This window comes from Schistocerca gregaria, chromosome 4 (genome assembly GCF_023897955.1).
Source record: "Schistocerca gregaria isolate iqSchGreg1 chromosome 4, iqSchGreg1.2, whole genome shotgun sequence".
Taxonomy (NCBI): domain Eukaryota; kingdom Metazoa; phylum Arthropoda; class Insecta; order Orthoptera; family Acrididae; genus Schistocerca; species Schistocerca gregaria.
Genome location: NC_064923.1, coordinates 586,309,085 through 586,327,515, shown reverse-complemented (window position 1 = coordinate 586,327,515; position 18,431 = coordinate 586,309,085). Strand labels below are relative to the sequence as shown.

At 41.4% G+C, this 18,431-nt stretch overlaps 1 protein-coding gene across 1 annotated transcript in view; it reads left to right on the top strand.

Annotated features, from left to right (window-relative positions):
* The first annotated feature begins 1,206 nt into the window (after positions 1 to 1,206).
* Positions 1,207 to 18,431, top strand: part of LOC126267479 (cystatin-C-like) — a 52,966-nt gene continuing 35,741 nt past the window's right edge. Inside the window, exon 1 of the mRNA XM_049972763.1 lies at positions 1,207 to 1,344. Within this exon, the coding sequence (XP_049828720.1) occupies positions 1,267 to 1,344 (78 nt within the window). The 5' untranslated portion in view covers positions 1,207 to 1,266. The remainder of the gene's footprint in view (positions 1,345 to 18,431) is intronic.

The following is an 18,431-nucleotide window of genomic DNA, read 5'->3' as shown; positions in this document are numbered from 1 at the left end:
GGCTGTAGTGATCCTGAGATTGGCATTGAATTTACCAGCCGAGTAAGTGAAGATGAATGTGATGTTACTTCACTAGAGGATGAAAGTGACAACAGTTCGTCAGTGGTACTAGGTAAATATAGCCCCGTGGGATTAGCCGAGCGGTCTGAGGCGCTGCAGTCATGGACTGTGCGGCTGGTCCCGGCGGAGGTTCGAGACCTCCCTCGGGCATGGGCGTGTGTGTTTGCCTTTAGGATAATTTAGGTTAATTAGTGTGTAAGCTTAGGGACTGATGTCCTTAGCAGGTAAGTCCCATAAGATTTCACATGCATTTGAACATTTTTGAGATAAATATATCTACTATGCTTCCGCCGGTTACTCGAAGATTAATATTACAGGAAACCATTGTCAAATAAGCGGTTAGACTACATAGCTATACATAAACTAAAAAAATGACTTCTAGTTTCAGGATATTGTAGTCAAAGTCCAGTGCACAACTATACTCAAGATTTTATTAATGGTGATCGTCAAAAATTTGTGACTCATCATTTTCAGCCTTAAATGTGTGTAAGTAATGTAATTCATTATAGGACGTCCTTCATTAATGAAAAAAAATATTATTTCGAACATAATTTGGAAAAAAACATTGACATGTTAAGGGCTTTAACATCGCAGTTAACAGATACTGGTAAAATAAGAGTAATATCTCATTCGAAAAAAAGAAGAAATATGAATAGATCTTGAGGGTGAAATCTATGAATATTTTCCAGACCATCAATGTATCGCTAATCTAAAGATAGAGAACACGAAATTATTATTGACAGTTCGCACGGAGATATGTAAGAAATTATTCTTCACATTAATGAAAAATATCCACTGCCGAGTGAGTTTGCTAACTTGATGTAATTGATGGGAGAGTGACTACATGTATGGTTTTAACTTCGTTGTTTCTAGACTTTTGAATATTGTCGTCTCCTTGTTTGTGTTCTTTCCTGCTGCTGCACAGTTGGTACGAGCTCTGCAGGCTTTCTTCGATGTAATCTCACACTTCCTTTTATACACACAATTATCAAGTACGCCATATACACTCAGCGCCATCTAGGTATGAGGTGTTGGGAAGTGGGGGTACAGTACAGCCAATAGCCGACTACGATTGTCAAACCGTTCCCCCCTCCCCTTCGTCGCACATTTTAAAACGAGCAGAGCCTTGTTTGTGTCGTTACTTGTCACGAGTGAGGCGGAAGCAGGTTGTGAAGGTGTGCAGCTGCATCAGTAAATCGGTCGACCATGAAACTTGTTTATTTCTTGGCGTTTCTCTCTTTATGCATTTCATTAAATGCACACCCTGTGTCGGAACCGACCGAGGTAAGTCCAAAAATTACTGAAATCGGTATTCTATTTTGTATTTACATTATTGGTAAGCATTTAGGAAACAACGTATAATGTGGATAAAAAAGAAAGTAAAAGAGGTACTTTAAAGGTTGTTGCTCAACAAGTTTTGTATATGCTTTAGTAATTATTTGGTAACTAAAGTTTATCTGGGGTAATGTCAAAACGAAAATCGGAGTTTACACATTGTTTCTAGACCTAGCAAAACACAAAATAATTGTGATTGCCTGGCCATACATACACCTCACATACACAAGCATTATTAGTACTGACTCTTTAAAAGCTGTTCAAAAATGTCTTTACAAAACGAAATTATTAAGTTAAGAATCCATGAAGCATGTCGAAGAAGACCATATATTTCGACTCCTATTGTTTCTAAATTCGCGTGGTTTTATTGTTATCAGCCTCCTTCATTTTACTGAATTCTAGCATGCATTGGGATCTTTAACAGATAGCGTTATCTACATTATTCAACCTGTGCCAGCATCAATAGCATATACAACGATTACAGGTGGTTCAACAAACTGAAATTGTGGCCTCTGCTTCAGGAATCGCCGTTTACTCAGTATTAGCGTCGTATTGTCTGCGTGAACCAATTGTGAACCGTGAAATCGTAGAGCGATGTTTTTCAGTAGAATCACCCTGTGTGATTTGCATCAATTATCGATTGCGATAGTTTGTAGCTCTTATAGAGCTGATAATGTAAGCATACTAAAGACAACAATACGTTGTCCTCTCCGTCTCCTTACAGCTGAATCGGCAGAACATGTTAAATTTTAATTTGTTTGTTTAATGCATAAAAAATCAAAAACGAAGAAAAAACACTCTCCTACCAAAAATGAAAACGATCCTCATTATCGTCCTCTGCCTCATTTCCTTTGCTGATGCTGCAGATTTCCCTTGTCTCTCATGCGTATACAGCACATGTACCAACAAGCTTTAGTATTTCCTCAGGGACTAGCACGAAAAACCCCTATGGCGGCGTCTCAGTTCATACTTTACACTCAGAATAGCAGAGAGTGTATCCGTATTAAGTCTGTTTCTGATTTTTTTCACCAAGTTTACCTAGCTAAAAATTAAGTCAACTTCCGTATTAGAGTGTGGTGGTGTTAACACTGAAAGTGTGAATGAGACCTCCGTAAAAAGATTTTCGCCTCCTGTATTACTGCACTGACTAACTTCTTGCCGGAATTCAGAAGTGTATGTCTGATTTAACCATTTTATGTAAATAATGGTTTTCAATTTTGTCAGTCTTTTGCCCAAAACCCATACTTAACACCAAACAGTTACAGGGTGTTTCACTGTTTCTTTGATGTTTAGCAACGACATGTGGTGGAATACTTCAGAATTACGTAAAAGTTGATTTTTAAAATCCTGACACCGCTTTTTTGTGAAATTCACTCGTGTGTCTCGTAAAGTTTTCTTTGCATACGCAGACACATTGGAGAGTTGTAGTTCATTTTCGCGAGTGTAGCCGAAATATGGGGATGGTTCAGTGTAATTCTCAATGCTGCTCTTAATGGATCAGTTTTAGTAGTGGAATTTAATATTCTGCGCTTATGAATTTAATATTCTGCCGCTTATGGACCAAACTAAGTTGACCAGCTATCTAACAACTTGGTGGGACTCGAACTCTCGCATTTTATTGTATTTCGTAGTTCATTCACAATATTGTTAATGTAGCATAGATAAACCTTATTGGCTGTATCATTGTAAATATTGTACAAAAGATCTGCAGTAAGGCCGGCCGAAGTGGCCGAGCGGTTCTAGGCGCTACAGTCTGGAACCGCGCGAACGCTACGGTCGCAGATTCGAATCCTGTCTCAGGCACGGATGTATTTGATTTCATTAGGTTAGTTAGGTTTAAGTAGTTTTAAGTTCTAGGGGACTAATGGCCTCTTAAGTTAACCCATAGTGCTCAGAGCCATTTTTCTGCAGCAAGGCAATGTGCCTTACGGTGGACTAATTCAAACTTTAGTTTTACTTCTGCATACTGTTCTGCCCACAGCTCGTGTTCTAGTGGCTTGTGTTGCTGCCTCTGGATCACGGTGTCCCGGGTTCGAGTCCAGGCCGTGTTGGAGTTTTTCTCTGGCCGGGGACTGGCTATTTCTGTTGTCCTGATCATTTCATCGTCATCATCATCATCATTCGTGACAATGGCTACATTGGACTGTGTAAAAATTGGACTGTGTATAAATTGGGACTTTCTAAGCGCGCCGATGACCGCACAGTTGAGAGCCCCACAAATCAAGCATCATCTGCATACTGTTCGAAAATTTTACTAACAGCAGGTTCAGTGGAACTCCTGCGAGTATTATAATTTTCTGAAATGTTTCATGGATAGGCGTTCACCGTATTGACGATTAATTGTGCTGTATATATGCCTATATTCTTAACCGGACTCAGAAGAAACGTGAGAACTATTTATGTGATGCACGAATTAGAATTTCATAGTTTGTAGGCAGTGTTTCTTCCGTAGCATGAGAATGTGCTTGCTGTATTTAATGACAGATGCATCACATGAAAACAATAGAAACGTTTGCAAATTAATTTTTCATCTGGGCATATAACACATTCTTGAGACCGTATAGCACGATGTCGTTGTCTGTTGCGAGCCGCAGGATTTTTTTAGGACCAAGTTTCAAATTCAGCAAAAGCTGTTACATTCCTAAAAGTATAGACGCAGCATCAAGCCCAGCAGTACCCAAAAATGTGGCGTTATTTAGTTCAGTTGTGTGCTATACAGTCGCACCGCAACTGAAGTGTCAGTCGATTCTCTTTAATAAGATTGAATTTCTGTTCGCCTGTATCTCCCACTAACAGATCAGCGAAGTGTGAGGCGATTTTATTCACAATTATTCCCTTACAATTTGTCCCAGGTAGACCAAGATCGACTGTTTTACTGTCACTCAGTGAAACTGTGTTACCGCACTGTGTAATTGCGACGGATGCTCAGTGCTCATTATTGCGGAATGTGTTGCAGTGTACTACAGGCGAAAACCAAGTCGACATTCGGCGCGTTGCAGACTGCAGAGGCATTTCCCATTTACAGTCGCTTTTATCAGCCACCGTGCCAAATGCCACCTTAGTTTGTGTGTGAAGTATAATTCTAATGTAGCTTCAGCCTTTTTGCTACCCGTGATTTTATCATCTCTTTCAAAAGTTTCTTAGTTTGACTTTTGCCACTAATACAACATGCACTTTATTTCAAGTGGGCACTCTGGCAAAAGGACATTTAGATACTGAGGGAAGATCAAAGATAAGATTACGTCTCAGGAAATCAACTTTATCTTCGTAGAATGGGATTTTCACTCTGCAGCGGAGTGTGCGCTGATATGAAACTCCCTGGCAGATTAAAACTGTGTCCCAGACCGACACTCGAACTCAGGACCTTTGCCTTTCGCGGGCAAGTGCTCTACCAACTGAGCTACCCAAGCACGACTCAAGCCCCGGCCTCAAAGCTTTACTTCTGCCAGTACCTCGTCTCCTACCTTCCAAAATTTACAGAAGCTCTCCTGCGAACCTTGCAGAACTAGCACTCCTGAAAGAAAGGATACTGATGCCCCTTAGCTCTTTTTGTTCTTGGATCCTAGGTACTAGAAGGATGTATCATACCTGTAGCTTGTACTTCACATTAAAGAATAGTGGAATTTAAACCATTTTCCCATTATTTTGGGAGCATAGTACGTAGCCCTTCGTTCCTGTACAAATGGACAATATTTTGTTGAACTCTTGGCCTGTAAATTAATTGGGAGTGATTAGTTCGGTGACACATCAATGGCATGCCACAAGCAGGCTACCGTGTTCTCATTTCAGTATTTGTAACTAACGGAGTTCGACTGTGGTAATTTTTAAGATGCAAAACTAACTTTTTGGATGAATGGTTAACAACAGAACAATATGTCACTAAGCTCGCCGATTTCCACCGACAACTGCTGGGTCTGAAACTAAAATCATTTCATGCCATAAGAGAAGTTTAAAGAATGCCTATACTGTATTACATATTTTTCTGATTGCATGTTTCTTTTCATTTTGGAGATGTGATATATCCTTCCTCTCGACAACATTTTACTCTCACGAATAAATTTAAAATGCTTATCCATACTGGAAGAACGAGGGCACAGTACAAACAGAGGCAGAAATGAGTTTTTTAGAACTTAAATGATGTTTTAAATCGTAAAGTCCAACATATTCTCCCACTCCTTTTTTTAGTTTTATATACAGGGTGGCCCAAAATAATGTATACACTCTTTGAAACTTAACATCTCTTTAACGAAAGGGATTAAAAATACAATTTTAGTGGTTTTGGAAAAACGACATTTTGTCCGTGGAGTGAGTGACTGAATATTATTTTGTAAAAGAAATAAACAAAAAAATTTACAATTTTAGTGGTGTTAGGTGCCTCATGGTTCGACTTAAGGTGGTAAATGTTCAAACTGCTGTCCGTCCATCGCAATACACTGTCGACAACGGCTTACGACTGAACGATAAGCCAAATTTTTTGTTTCTAACGAAATAGCGTCAAAGGCTTGATCAATTTGCTCTCTAAGACCAGTACCCCACCGAAAGAAGTGTAGAGGAGCTAAATCTGAGATCGAGCGGGATACTCTGCACTCTCTCTTCGTCCTATCCGTCTGGCAGGAAATATTGATTGAGAAATGCCCTCACATCCAAGTGAAAGTGAGATGGCGCCCCATCCTGTTGAAAGTAATAATCTTCATTTCCAAACACAACGCTAAGACCAGGAGTTATCATTTCCAACATTTTCAAGTACGAGTCGCCCGTGACAGTGTTGTTAAAGAAGTACGGCCCGATTAACCCACTAGAAGACACACCACACCAAACTTTTACTCCTGTTAGATTAACATGCCTTTGCTCGGTTACGTATTGATTCTTCCTGGCCCAGTACACGCAATTATGGCGGTTAGTTGTTCCATCAGGTTTAAACGTCGCTTCACCTGACAAAAGAATTCGATCTTGGAAACAGTGCTCTTCTTCACATCTGTTAATGAACCACTCACAAAATTCGCTTCGCCTATTAGGATCATCCTCGTTAAGAGAATGGAGAAGTCTTGGAATGTAAGGCTTAAAATTCTGAGACCGCAAAATTCTATGAACACTGCTTCTGCAGATCCCAATCTCACGAGAGCATTGCCTCACAGATTTCTTTGGAGATCGTGTGTAAGTCTGGATTACTTCACCAAGACTCATTTTTGGTGAACTTCTCTTTCGTCCGCTATGTCCCTTCTTCATATCGTGCATCGACTTCAAACTTATCTCTGATTGCTGTAATTGTTACTCTTGTTGTTGGTGGTGTTCTAAATTCAACTCTCCAACGTCGCGGCGTACCTCACTCACATTCTGTTTTCTACACTCCTGGAAATTGAAATAAGAACACCGTGAATTCATTGTCCCAGGAAGGGGAATCTTTATTGACACATTCCTGGGGTCAGATACATCACATGATCACACTGACAGAACCACAGGCACATAGACACAGGCAACAGAGCATGCACAATGTCGGCACTAGTACAGTGTATATCCACCTTTCGCAGCAATGCAGGCTGTTATTCTCCCATGGAGAAGATCGTAGAGATGCTGGATGTAGTCCTATGGAACGGCTTGCCATGCCATTTCCACCTGGCGCCTCAGTTGGACCAGCGTTCTTGCTGGACGTGCAGACCGCGTGAGACGACGCTTCATCCAGTCCCAAACATGCTCAATGGGGGACAGATCCGGAGATCTTGCTGGCCAGGGTAGTTGACTTACACCTTCTAGAGCACGTTGGGTGGCACGGGATACATGCGGACGCGCATTGTCCTGTTGGAACAGCAAGTTCCCTTGCCGGTCTAGGAATGGTAGAACGATGGGTTTGGATGTACCGTGTACTATTCAGTGTCCCCTTGACGATCACCAGAGGTGTACGGCCAGTGTAGGAGATCGCTCCCCACACCATGGTGCCGGGTGTTGGCCCTGTGTGCCTCGGTCGTATGCAGTCCTGATTGTGGCGCTCACCTGCACGGCGCCAAACACGCATACGACCATCATTGGCACCAAGGCAGAAGCGACTCTCATCGCTGAAGACGACACGTCTCCATTCGTCCCTCCATTCACGCCTGTCGCGATACCACTGGAGGCGGGCTGCACGATGTTGGGGCGTGAGCGGAAGACGGCCTAACGGTGTGCGGGACCGTAGTCCAGCTTCATGGAGACGGTTGCGAATGGTCCTCGCCGATACCCCAGGAGCAACAGTGTCCCTAATTTGCTGGGAAGTGGCGGTGCGGTCCCCTACGGCACTGCGTAGGATCCTACGGTCTTGGCGTGCATCCGTGCGTCTCTGCGGTCCGGTCCCAGGTCGACGGGCACGTGCACCTTCCACCGACCACTGGCGACAACTTCGATGTACTGCGGAGACCTCACGGCCCACGTGTTGAGCAATTCGGCGGTACGTCCACCCGGCCTCCCGCATGCCCACTATACGCCCTCGCTCAAAGTCCGTCAACTGCCCATACGGTTCACGTCCACGCTGTCGCGGCATGCTAACAGTGTTAAAGACTGCGATGGAGCTCCGTATGCCACGGCAAACTGGCTGACACTGACGGCGGCGGTGCACAAATGCTGTGCAGCTAGCGCCATTCGACGGCCAACACCGCGGTTCCTGTTGTGTCCGCTGTGCCGTGCGTGTGATCATTGCTTGTACAGCCCTCTCGCAGTGTCCGGAGCAAGTATGGTGGGTCTGACACACCGGTGTCAATGAGTTCTTTTTTCCATTTCCAGGAGTGTAGTAACACATTAGCACCCATTTCCGTTGTTCAAACGATAACGCCATGTTTTGCTGACAATCATGAAACAAAAGAAAGCGTTTTTATGTTTTTCACCGCCTTCTCAATTATTACCCATAAAAATTGTATTTCTGTCTCTTTTAATTAAAGAGATATTCTGTTTCAAAGAGTGTGTACATTATTTTGGGACACCATGTATTATGGTTTCAGCATGATGTGATAATTAACTGTCACAATTAGAAAGTACACTATATTCGTCTAACACTCGCTGCTCACGTACGTTAAAAACAAGAAACTCTGCACATCACAGTTGTAACTTTATTGTGTTTCCAGAAAAGTGCTGCTACATTATTGGAGGCTCTTAGATATATAGCTGATATCTCTGGCGTTCAGCTTTATACAGGCAGGAACACAAAGTTAGCTGTCAGAGAATACAGGAGATAGAACTGCGTATATTATGAGGTCATTGTATTGGCACGGGCGTGCAGGGATATCCAGTATTAACCACACCCCATGCTTGCTATCTGTTGTCACGGAGGAAAAGGAATGTTAAAAAGTACAAATAAAATGTGGAGCTGGCGAATAATAGAAATGGTTGGATCATATCTCCAAAATGACCATGAATGCCAGCAGTCGCTTGTCTCAAAAGCAGTGGCTAGTTGCCTCTTCAAAAGGCTAGAGCTGGCCATAAAATGGCTAACTTGGCAGCACTGTGGCAGAAGGTCAAGCAAGTTTCGAGCTAAAAAAATGTTGTAGACTTTGTTAAAATGCTGCCGACTTTAAAAATCAACGGTACTGTGGAGCAAGAGCAGCTTTATTGCCGTTGTTGAAGCTCATGTTTTCGTTTTTCTGAGCAGTAATACAGTAGGCGAAAATCTTTTTACGGAGGTCTCATAAACACTTTCAGTGTTAACACCACCACACTCCGATACGGAAGCTGAGAGAATTTTTATCTAGGTAATCTTGGTAAAACAAAATCAGAAACAGACTTTGTTAGCATTAACATGTATCGTTTGAGTCGTACGTTGTTGTTGAGTACCGGTATGTGTCCAGTTTTAAAATCAGTTCAGTTCCAATTACACCGGAATTTAGGTGAACTGCTGTTTAGGTGAGGTAGATGGTCATAAAAAGTCAACGTATGCAATATAAATTCCCGTTTGTTGGCAGCACACAGACTTTTACTTTCTGATCGCTGTCGAGAGAGGGAGGGTAGTGATTAGTACACTAGACTCGCGACTGGGAGCACAACAGTTCAGAACCCCGTCTGGAGACCCAGATTTAGCTTCTGGGATGGGAAAGGGAATTTCCTACCCAGTTCGTGCTTGTGATTCATCTTTAATTACCTCGTTGTCGACGGACATTAAACTCTGTACAGAGATAACCACTTATGTTACCTTTGGGAGCCGCGAACTTACGTTGCTGTTTCGAAGCGAGTAGCCTATTTTAGGGACTAATAATTTAGGACAGTGAAGAAACACTGTTTTAAAAATAACTTTATTGAACTGTTTCACTACACAACATGAAACTGAAAGTTTCATCTGTGAAGTGCTTTCTCGAGTGTTTACTTTTGCTGTGATATATCTAACGATTGGTGAACAAGTTCACTTAAATGTTCACCAGATAGAACAGATCCCTGTTTAGATTTGATAAACGTGAGTGTTGAGTTCAGTGATTCGCACATATAAGAGGAACCAAATATAGATATCAATCTCTTGTCACACTCTCTTGTTAGTTGACTTTTTTTTTTCTTTTTTTTTGTGTAGAATCTTCTCCAAAATTCAGCAGTTGAACGACCACTACGTGCCAGACCATTCGTCCTCTTGAACTTCCAGAAGCGCCAACTGTACAGCTTTTTCTTTTTTGGTCATCAGTCTACTGACTGGTTTGATGCGGCCCGCCACGAATTCCTTTCCTGTGCTAACCTCTTTATCTCAGAGTAGCACTTGCAACCTATGTCTTCAATTATTTGCTTGACGTATTCCAATCTCTGTCTTCCTCTACAGTTTTTGCCCTCTACAGCTCCCTCTAGTACCATGGAAGTCATCCCCTCATGTCTTAGCAGATGTCCTATCATCCTGTCCCTTCTCCTTATCAGTGTTTTCCACATATTCCTTTCCTCTCCGATTCTGCGTAGAACCTCCTCATTCCTTACCTTATCTGTCCACCTAATTTTCAACATTCGTCTATAGCACCACATCTCAAATGCTTCGATTCTCTTCTGTTCCGGTTTTCCCACAGTCCACGTTTCACTACCATACAATGCTGTACTTCAGACGTACATCCTCAGCAATTTCTTCCTCAAATTAAGGCCGGTATTTGATATTAGTAGACTTCTCTTGGCCAGAAATGCCTTTTTTGCCATAGCGAGTCTGCTTTTGATGTCCTCCTTGCTCCGTCCGTCATTGGTTATTTTACTGCCTAGGTAGCAGAATTCCTTAACTTCATTGACTTCGTGACCATCAATCCTGATGTTAAGCTTCTCGCTGTTCTCATTTCTACTACTTTCATTACCTTCGTCTTTCTCCGATTTACTCTCAAGCCATACTGTGTACTCATTAGACTGCTCATTCCGTTCAGCAGATAATTTAATTCTTCTTCACTTTCACTCAGGATAGCAATGTCATCAGCGAATCGTATCATTGATATCCTTTCACCTTTAATTCCACTCCTGAACCTTTCTTTTATTTCCATCATTGCTTCCTCGATGTACAGATTGAAGAGTAGGGGCGAAAGGCTACAGCCTTGTCTTACTCCCTTCTTAATACGAGCACTTCGTTCTTGATCGTCCACTCTTATTATTCCCTCTTGGTTGTTGTACATATTGTATATGACCCGTCTCTCCCTATAGCTTACCCCTACTTTTTTCAGAATCTTGAACAGCTTGCACCATTTTATATTGTCGAACGCTTTTTTCAGGTCGACAAATCCTATGAACGTGTCTTGATTTTTCTTTAGCCTTGCTTCCATTATTAGCCGTAACGTCAGAATTGCCTCTCTCGTGCCTTTACTTTTCCTAAAGCCAAACTGATCATCACCAAGCGCATTCTCAATTTTCTTTTCCATTCTTCTGTGTATTATTCTTGTAAGCAGCTTCGATGCATGAGCTGTTAAGCTGATTGTGCGATAATTCTCGCACTTGTCAGCTCTTGCCGTCTTCGGAATTGTGTGGATGATGTTTTTCCGAAAGTCAGATGGTATGTCGCCAGACTCATATATTCTACACACCAACGTGAATAGTCGTTTTGTTGCCACTTCCCCTAATGATTTTAGAAATACTGATGGAATGTTATCTATCCCTTCTGCCTTATTTGACCGTAAGTCCTCCAAAGCTCTTTTAAATTCCGATTCTAATACTGGATCCCCTATCTCTTCTAAATCGACTCCTGTTTCTTCTTCTATCACATCAGACAAATCTTCACCCTCATAGAGGCTTTCAGTGTATTCTTTCCACCTATCTGCTCTCTCCTCTGCATTTAACAGTGGAATTCCCGTTGCACTCTTAATGTTACCACCGTTGCTTTTAATGTCACCAAAGGTTGTTTTGACTTTACTGTATGCTGAGTCTGTCCTTCCGACAATCATATCTTTTTCGATGTCTTCACATTTTTCCTGCAGCCATTTCGTCTTAGCTTCCCTGCACTTCCTATTTATTTCATTCCTCAGCGACTTGTATTTCTGTATTCCTGATTTTCCCGGAACATGTTTGTACTTCCTCCTTTCATCAATCAACTGAAGTATTTCTTCTGTCACCCATGGTTTCTTCGCAGCTACCTTCTTTGTACCTATGTTTTCCTTCCCAACTTCTGTGATGGCCCTTTTTAGAGACGTCCATTCCTCTTCAACTGTGTTGCCTACTGCGCTATTCCTTATTGCTGTACCTATAGCGTTAGAGAACTTCAAACGTATCTCGTCATTCCTTAGAACTTCCGTATCCCACTTCTTAGCGTATTGATTCTTCCTGACTAATGTCTTGAACTTCAGCCTACTCTTCATCACTACTATATTGTGATCCGACCGAGCGAGGTGGCGCAGTGTTTAGCACACTGGACTCGCATTCGGGAGGACGACGGTTCAATCCCGTCTCCAGCCATCCTGATTTAGGTTTTCCGCGATTTCCCTAAATCGTTTCAGGCAAATGCCGGGATGGTTCCTTTGAAAGGGCACGGCCGATTTCCTTCCCAATCCTTCCCTAACCCGAGCTTGCGCTCCGTCTCTAATGACCTCGTTGTCGACGGGACGTAAAACACTAACCACCACCACCACTATATTGTGATCTGAGTCTATATCTGCTCCTGGGTACGCCTTACAATCCAGTATCTGATTTCGGAATCTCTGTCTGACCATGATGTAATCTAATTGAGATCTTCCCGTATCTCCCGGCCTTTTCCAAGTATACCTCCTCCTCTTGTGATTCTTGAACAGGGTATTCGCTATTACTAGCTGAAACTTGTTACAGAACTCAATTAGTCTTTCTCCTCTTTCATTCCTTGTCCCAAGCCCATATTCTCCTGTAACCTTTTCTTCTACTCCTTCCCTTACAACTGCATTCCAGTCGCCCATGACTATTAGATTTTCGTCCCCCTTTACATACTGCATTACACTTTCATTATCCTCATACACTTTCTCTATCTGTACAGCTACTGAATAGTTAATAATTGGCAGTGAAACGGGACAGCCACCTTCCACAGCATCAACAAGGAAAGGATTTTCCGAAACTGGAGGTGAAGGTTTAAGCGCCCTCACACCACTGAACTTGACATTTCTTTCTTCAGCAAGGGCAGCGTTCTACTTACATATTCTTGTATTTGCACTGAACTAAAGGAAGGCCTTGTGTAATTTTTTTCAAGCGTGTGAAAGGAGCAAATATTTAAGTCTCAAGGTCCTTCCGAAAGAGTCTTAATTTGTTATGAAAACTGAACACAGACTGCGCTAAATCAGAAATAAGTTTATCACTTCCTTATAATGATGCGTTTAATGTTTGCAAATGCTGTACGACGTCAGTAAGAAAGGCCAACACACTGAGGGAAAGATTTTCCTTTTTCTAGAGAAATTCCTTGATTGGATCCCGTGACTCGATCCAGTAACTGCTAATAGCCATCTCACTAACGCAATACCGAGACACATAATCAGGAAGGTCGTCATTGTTAGTTTCTTCAATTAGCTCACAATTTTTAGCGGCACCTGCATAACATGCAGAAAGGCCTTGTTTTTTATCTGTCATAGATGATGCATCATCAGTTGACAAAATTCCCAGCAGACACTTCACCTAAAACACCATCCCGAGCACCCTTAATGACACAACCTCAAGCAGTATCCTTCGATGTAGCAAGCTCTAAAGAGCTCTTCCACAACCTCCATTTCACTTGATACAAATACTGCATGTTACGGTTTATTTTGGATATCTGTACTCGTCCAAAGCCAGACTCATTGCTAGGCAGTCACTTTTTTTTTGCAAGTTTCTTACAATATCATCACTAATAGCAGAAACTTGTCTCTGTATTATATGTCTAGAAGCGGGTATTTGGTCAACCAGTTTTTATAGTTTCTTACTTTTGGGGTCTAAAATAGAAACAATTCGTGCAGAATTGATTTCTAGAAACTCCAGATCTGTGTAAGATTTCTTTGATTTTGCAATATTTAAAGCCAAGACGAGGCCGGCTTCGCTTGTTAAATCTGCTTCCCTGGTAACCATGGTCATGACCTTGCTCTGCCACTGAAATATTTCCTTTAATGATAATTAAGCTTCCCTTAACTGAGAACTGAGAGGAAACTCCTTCCTGGAACCACTGTGGTTACTTTCACGATGGCTCTTGAGATTTCTGACCTTGAACTGTGACAATGGCATTTGACATAAAAGGTTCATTGTTTTGCCATTCCTCTATACAAAAAGAAATTTCTCCTTCCACTCTTTATTAAACAGTCTGTTTTCTTCTTCGCATTGACTCTTCTTAGATAACATCGCAACTGTTAGAATACCGGCAATAATCACAAGTTTAATTAAACAATGTCACTGCACAGAGAATAGTAATCACGTTATTGTAGGAGGATGAGTTAATTATGATCCACAATTTAGTTATATTTTTGTTTATTTTGGTAATACTGTCGTTTTACGTTGATAACTCATTCTTTGTTTATTTGTTGTTATATCTTTGCAATTTTCAAGCTGCTAGGTTAGTTTCGTTATCGATATTGTGCTGTTAATCGTGGTTGCTCTGCTGTCTATTTGCACCAAAGAAGAGCAAAGTCCAGTGATCCGTTTTTCGCGGTCGGAAGGCGTATCAGGGGCCGAAATTCATCGAAGACTTTCGTTACAGTACGGGAACAGTGTTTTGCCACAGTGGAGTGTCTACGAATGGATTGAAAAATTCCCAAATGCTCGCACAAGTGTTACGCACAATGATGGAGCCGAACGTCCGTCTACCGCTATAAATGAAGAAACCAATTGAGCGTTCACGTGAAATGATTCTCTTAACAGACAATTAACTATTGACGAAGTGGCACATCGTCTGAAAATTAGTCACGGTTCTGCCTACGAAATCATGCACAACAGACTTGGGTTTCATAAAGTTTGTGCAAGATGGGTCCCAAAACTACTCACACAGTTGCATAAACAAACGTGCTTAGAAAAAAAAAAAAAAAAAAGAAACAAAACATTTGGATCGCTATGGTAACAAAGGGGACAACTTCTTAGACAGAATCATTACTGGTGACGAAACATGGATCCATCATTACGAGCCGGAGAATAAACGGCAGAGTATGGAATGGAAACATCCAAATTCGCCATGCAAGAAAAAGTTCAAGACCCAACCGTCTGCAGGAAGACTGATGCTTACGGTTTTTTGGGAAGCAAGAGGTCCAGTACTGGAACATTACGGCGAAAGTGGCACAACAATAACAGTGTACGTTACAGTGAGATGCTTACTGCCAGGGTAAAGCCTGCAATTCGTATCAAACTGCGAGGAATGCTGTCAAATGTGTTGTGTTGTTGCACGCCAATGCCCGATAGCATACTGCTGTCCACACTGCTGAAACGCTCCAGAAACTCAAATTTGAATTACTGGGCCATCCTCCATATAGTCCCGATCTTGCCACTTCTATCATTTGTTTGGTCCACTCAAACAGGTATTAAGGGGCCGTCGATTTGCCTCAGACGGAGCAGTGTAAGAAGCCGTGCATTCCTGGCTCGCAGCTCAACCGAGAACCTTCTTTTAAAAGGGCATCAGGAAGCTTGTACAACGATAGACCAAGACTGTCGTAAAATGATGTTTTTGTAAATTTCCTGTTTGATTACAATAAAATTTTATAAGTACTTTGCGGATAGTAAATGACTTACCCTCGTAGATACGAAATGTTCCTGCAGTAACTCAATCCGTACTGCTACATGGCCAGCGCTAACCTGTGTAGAATCGGCGAATTGATGAGAATGTTGCACAATTCGAGCAAGGCCTTCATTTTGCATTAAAAGAAGCGTCCACAATAGCTGTGCTGCGCTGTACAAAACCGACAAAAGAGGTTAGGCGCAACACGTCGTGTCAGGTGTGCGGCAAACTGCAGCGCTCTACGCAACGAGCATTGCCGGGTCCACAAATGTGTCTAATGTGGCACCACGGCTTGTGGCTTGCTGTACTGGCATCGTGAGTTACAGTTCACGGTAGAATGCCACAAATTCTATGTAGTCACACAGCTTTCAATATGGCGTCATCTGAAATCATATGGGCGGGTATGAAAGTTATACTGCAGGCTACAGCCCTAGAGCTGTGACAAGACTTAAATTCAAGGAAAACGAAGCCCAGTTGCTGGATCCGAAAATAGATTACGCACAGGAATAAATCAAGGGGAAACAAACACATTTATAAAAGAAGTAACATTTAGAGACGAAAATACTGACTGCAATGGGAAAATACCCAACAGTTGGAATGTAAGTATCATCTGCAGACATGCCACTCTTCCAAAATTTTAGAATCTTATTGTATTCATTGATACAGGCATTTCGAATAATAAATTTTTAGTTTAACAGCTGCGATGTCACACATTGGAGCTATTTCCTGCATATCATCCACAATTTATACAGTGCTTAGTCTCACAAATTACGAAGGTTATTTGACTCGCTTTTGTGGTTACATATATTAAGTTTATTTATTTATTTATTCCTTCATGGAATATGTCATTGGTTTACACATACACACACACATCAAATATAGGTTGCTGTTCTTGTACCGTAGTTCTATAAGCTGCGAAATTGTATCTGCCGACCATTGTTTTCACTTTCTTCAGAAATAAAATAAAAAAACACTGAAATCAGATGGAGTACAGCTACTGCATGATAACTGCGACAGAGTGCTAGTGTTTCGCAATACTGCCGCCAGGGAGCAGTGGTGGTATGAAAGTGGCGCAACAAAGTACAACCAACCTGAACTCTCTGTGGCGTGACAAAAGTTGCGTCTCTTAAGTTGCGCCACTGAAAATCGGGAGTTCACACTGGCAACTGCAGTATGCCACTATCTGTGGCGACACTTTTGTTGCTTATGTGAACGCGGCTTAAGTTCCACAGATTGTCGATACATCTAAGGAAATGGTTAGTTCGTGCGCGGCTCTGATAGGCCAGCGTTTCTCGGTTTGATTTTTAATCACGCGCGCATACTAGAACATGGCTGTGTACCACAACGAAAGCTCTGCTTCATTGTGCGCTGCTCTGCTCCATGCGTTTGTGTTCTGTGGGATGCTGCACAGCGCGCCGCGTTCAGTGTGGACGGTGACTACGACAGCCCCCATATTAAACGCCATTACAAAACATAGAAATGTTGACCTGAAGAGCAGTAGTTTAAGCCTCAATCCGCATTTTTTAAAACACCAAATAATTTCCTTTTTTGTATCTGAAATTCTTCAAGGATGTCAGGTAAAAGATTTAAAAAATACTGCATTCTTAATTCTAGCAAAAAAAATTTTTACACTTTGCTTTTATGCGAAACTGTGTGAAATTCACGTGATTAATAAGGATTTGTCTGGTATAAAAAAGTAGTTTTAAACTCCAAATGAACAGCAGTTACGATATAATTAACGGTATTATCGAACATTTATTGATGGGACATGTCTTCAAATACTGTGGAATACAAGCAAGCAATTTCTGTCATTATTTACACATTTCGAGGCGAATAACAACGTTTCCAGATACTCCAATATCTGGTTCATTCTCTAATCTGAATTTGGACTTATTTTGTTGCCCATTGTACGTTTCAGTGTTGTGTGCAAACCCCTTTTCTCCACATAAAAAGAGAAGTTTATACTCCCACTAAGTGGTTTGTCTTTCATGTACGGTACACGTTCATGTGATGCCTTGCTTTGGTTGAACATACTTGTCCAATTGAAAAACGCTCTCTCATTGCAACTGAAAGACATGTTTTATTCACATGATCAAATATAGGTCTAATTTTGTGCAAGTTGTCATGAACTCGACTCTCAGGGTCTGGTCGTTTCATACTGCCAAATGCAACGTGATCATCAGACCCTAGGGTATCTCTGAACGTTGTTGTACAAGCTCAACATCAGTAAAATCATTCCAGTGATCACGAACAGTGGTAGGAGGAGCCAAAGAGATAATAACACATATGTCAATAAATCTATGAGTGTATTAACATTGCAGTTAATTGTTTTGTTCGCTTGTTTCTGTATTTTGTAAAGATTAGTTTCTTCTACAACTCCTGCCATTAATTCGCCAGTAAAAATATTTATAAAGACTGATTTGGCATAGACATCTCAGCATTGATTGGGGCAGAGAGAAATTTCCATTATACCTAAAGAGGTCGTTTACGAATTGAGCACTTTGTTCTTTCCCAATGATTTGCTTTTTCTGTATCTTTTGGTTGGGATAGTGCGGTATTTCCTTTGTATCTAAAAATGTCATTTACAAGTGAAACACTTTTTTCCCAATGATTTGATTTTACTGCATCTTTGGGTGGTTTTCAGAAACTTGTATTGCTGGTATATCAGCAATAAACGCATTATTGTCATCCTCCAAAACTTCTTTGAATAATTACGTGTAGACCCTACACTAGTCTCAGCAAACTATCACTATATGAAGAATCCAGGTCATTTACAATTACAGAAGAATTTTCATCTGAATCGTCAAAATCCAACCCAACTTCACTGTCAGACGACTTCTGAGATGAATTCTTCATAAATCATTACTGTACGTCGTCCATTTTCCAAATACAACAATGACTCCACTACAACACTCAAATAAGAACAAGAAACTAGAAGAAAGCAGAATAAAGGAAACACCAT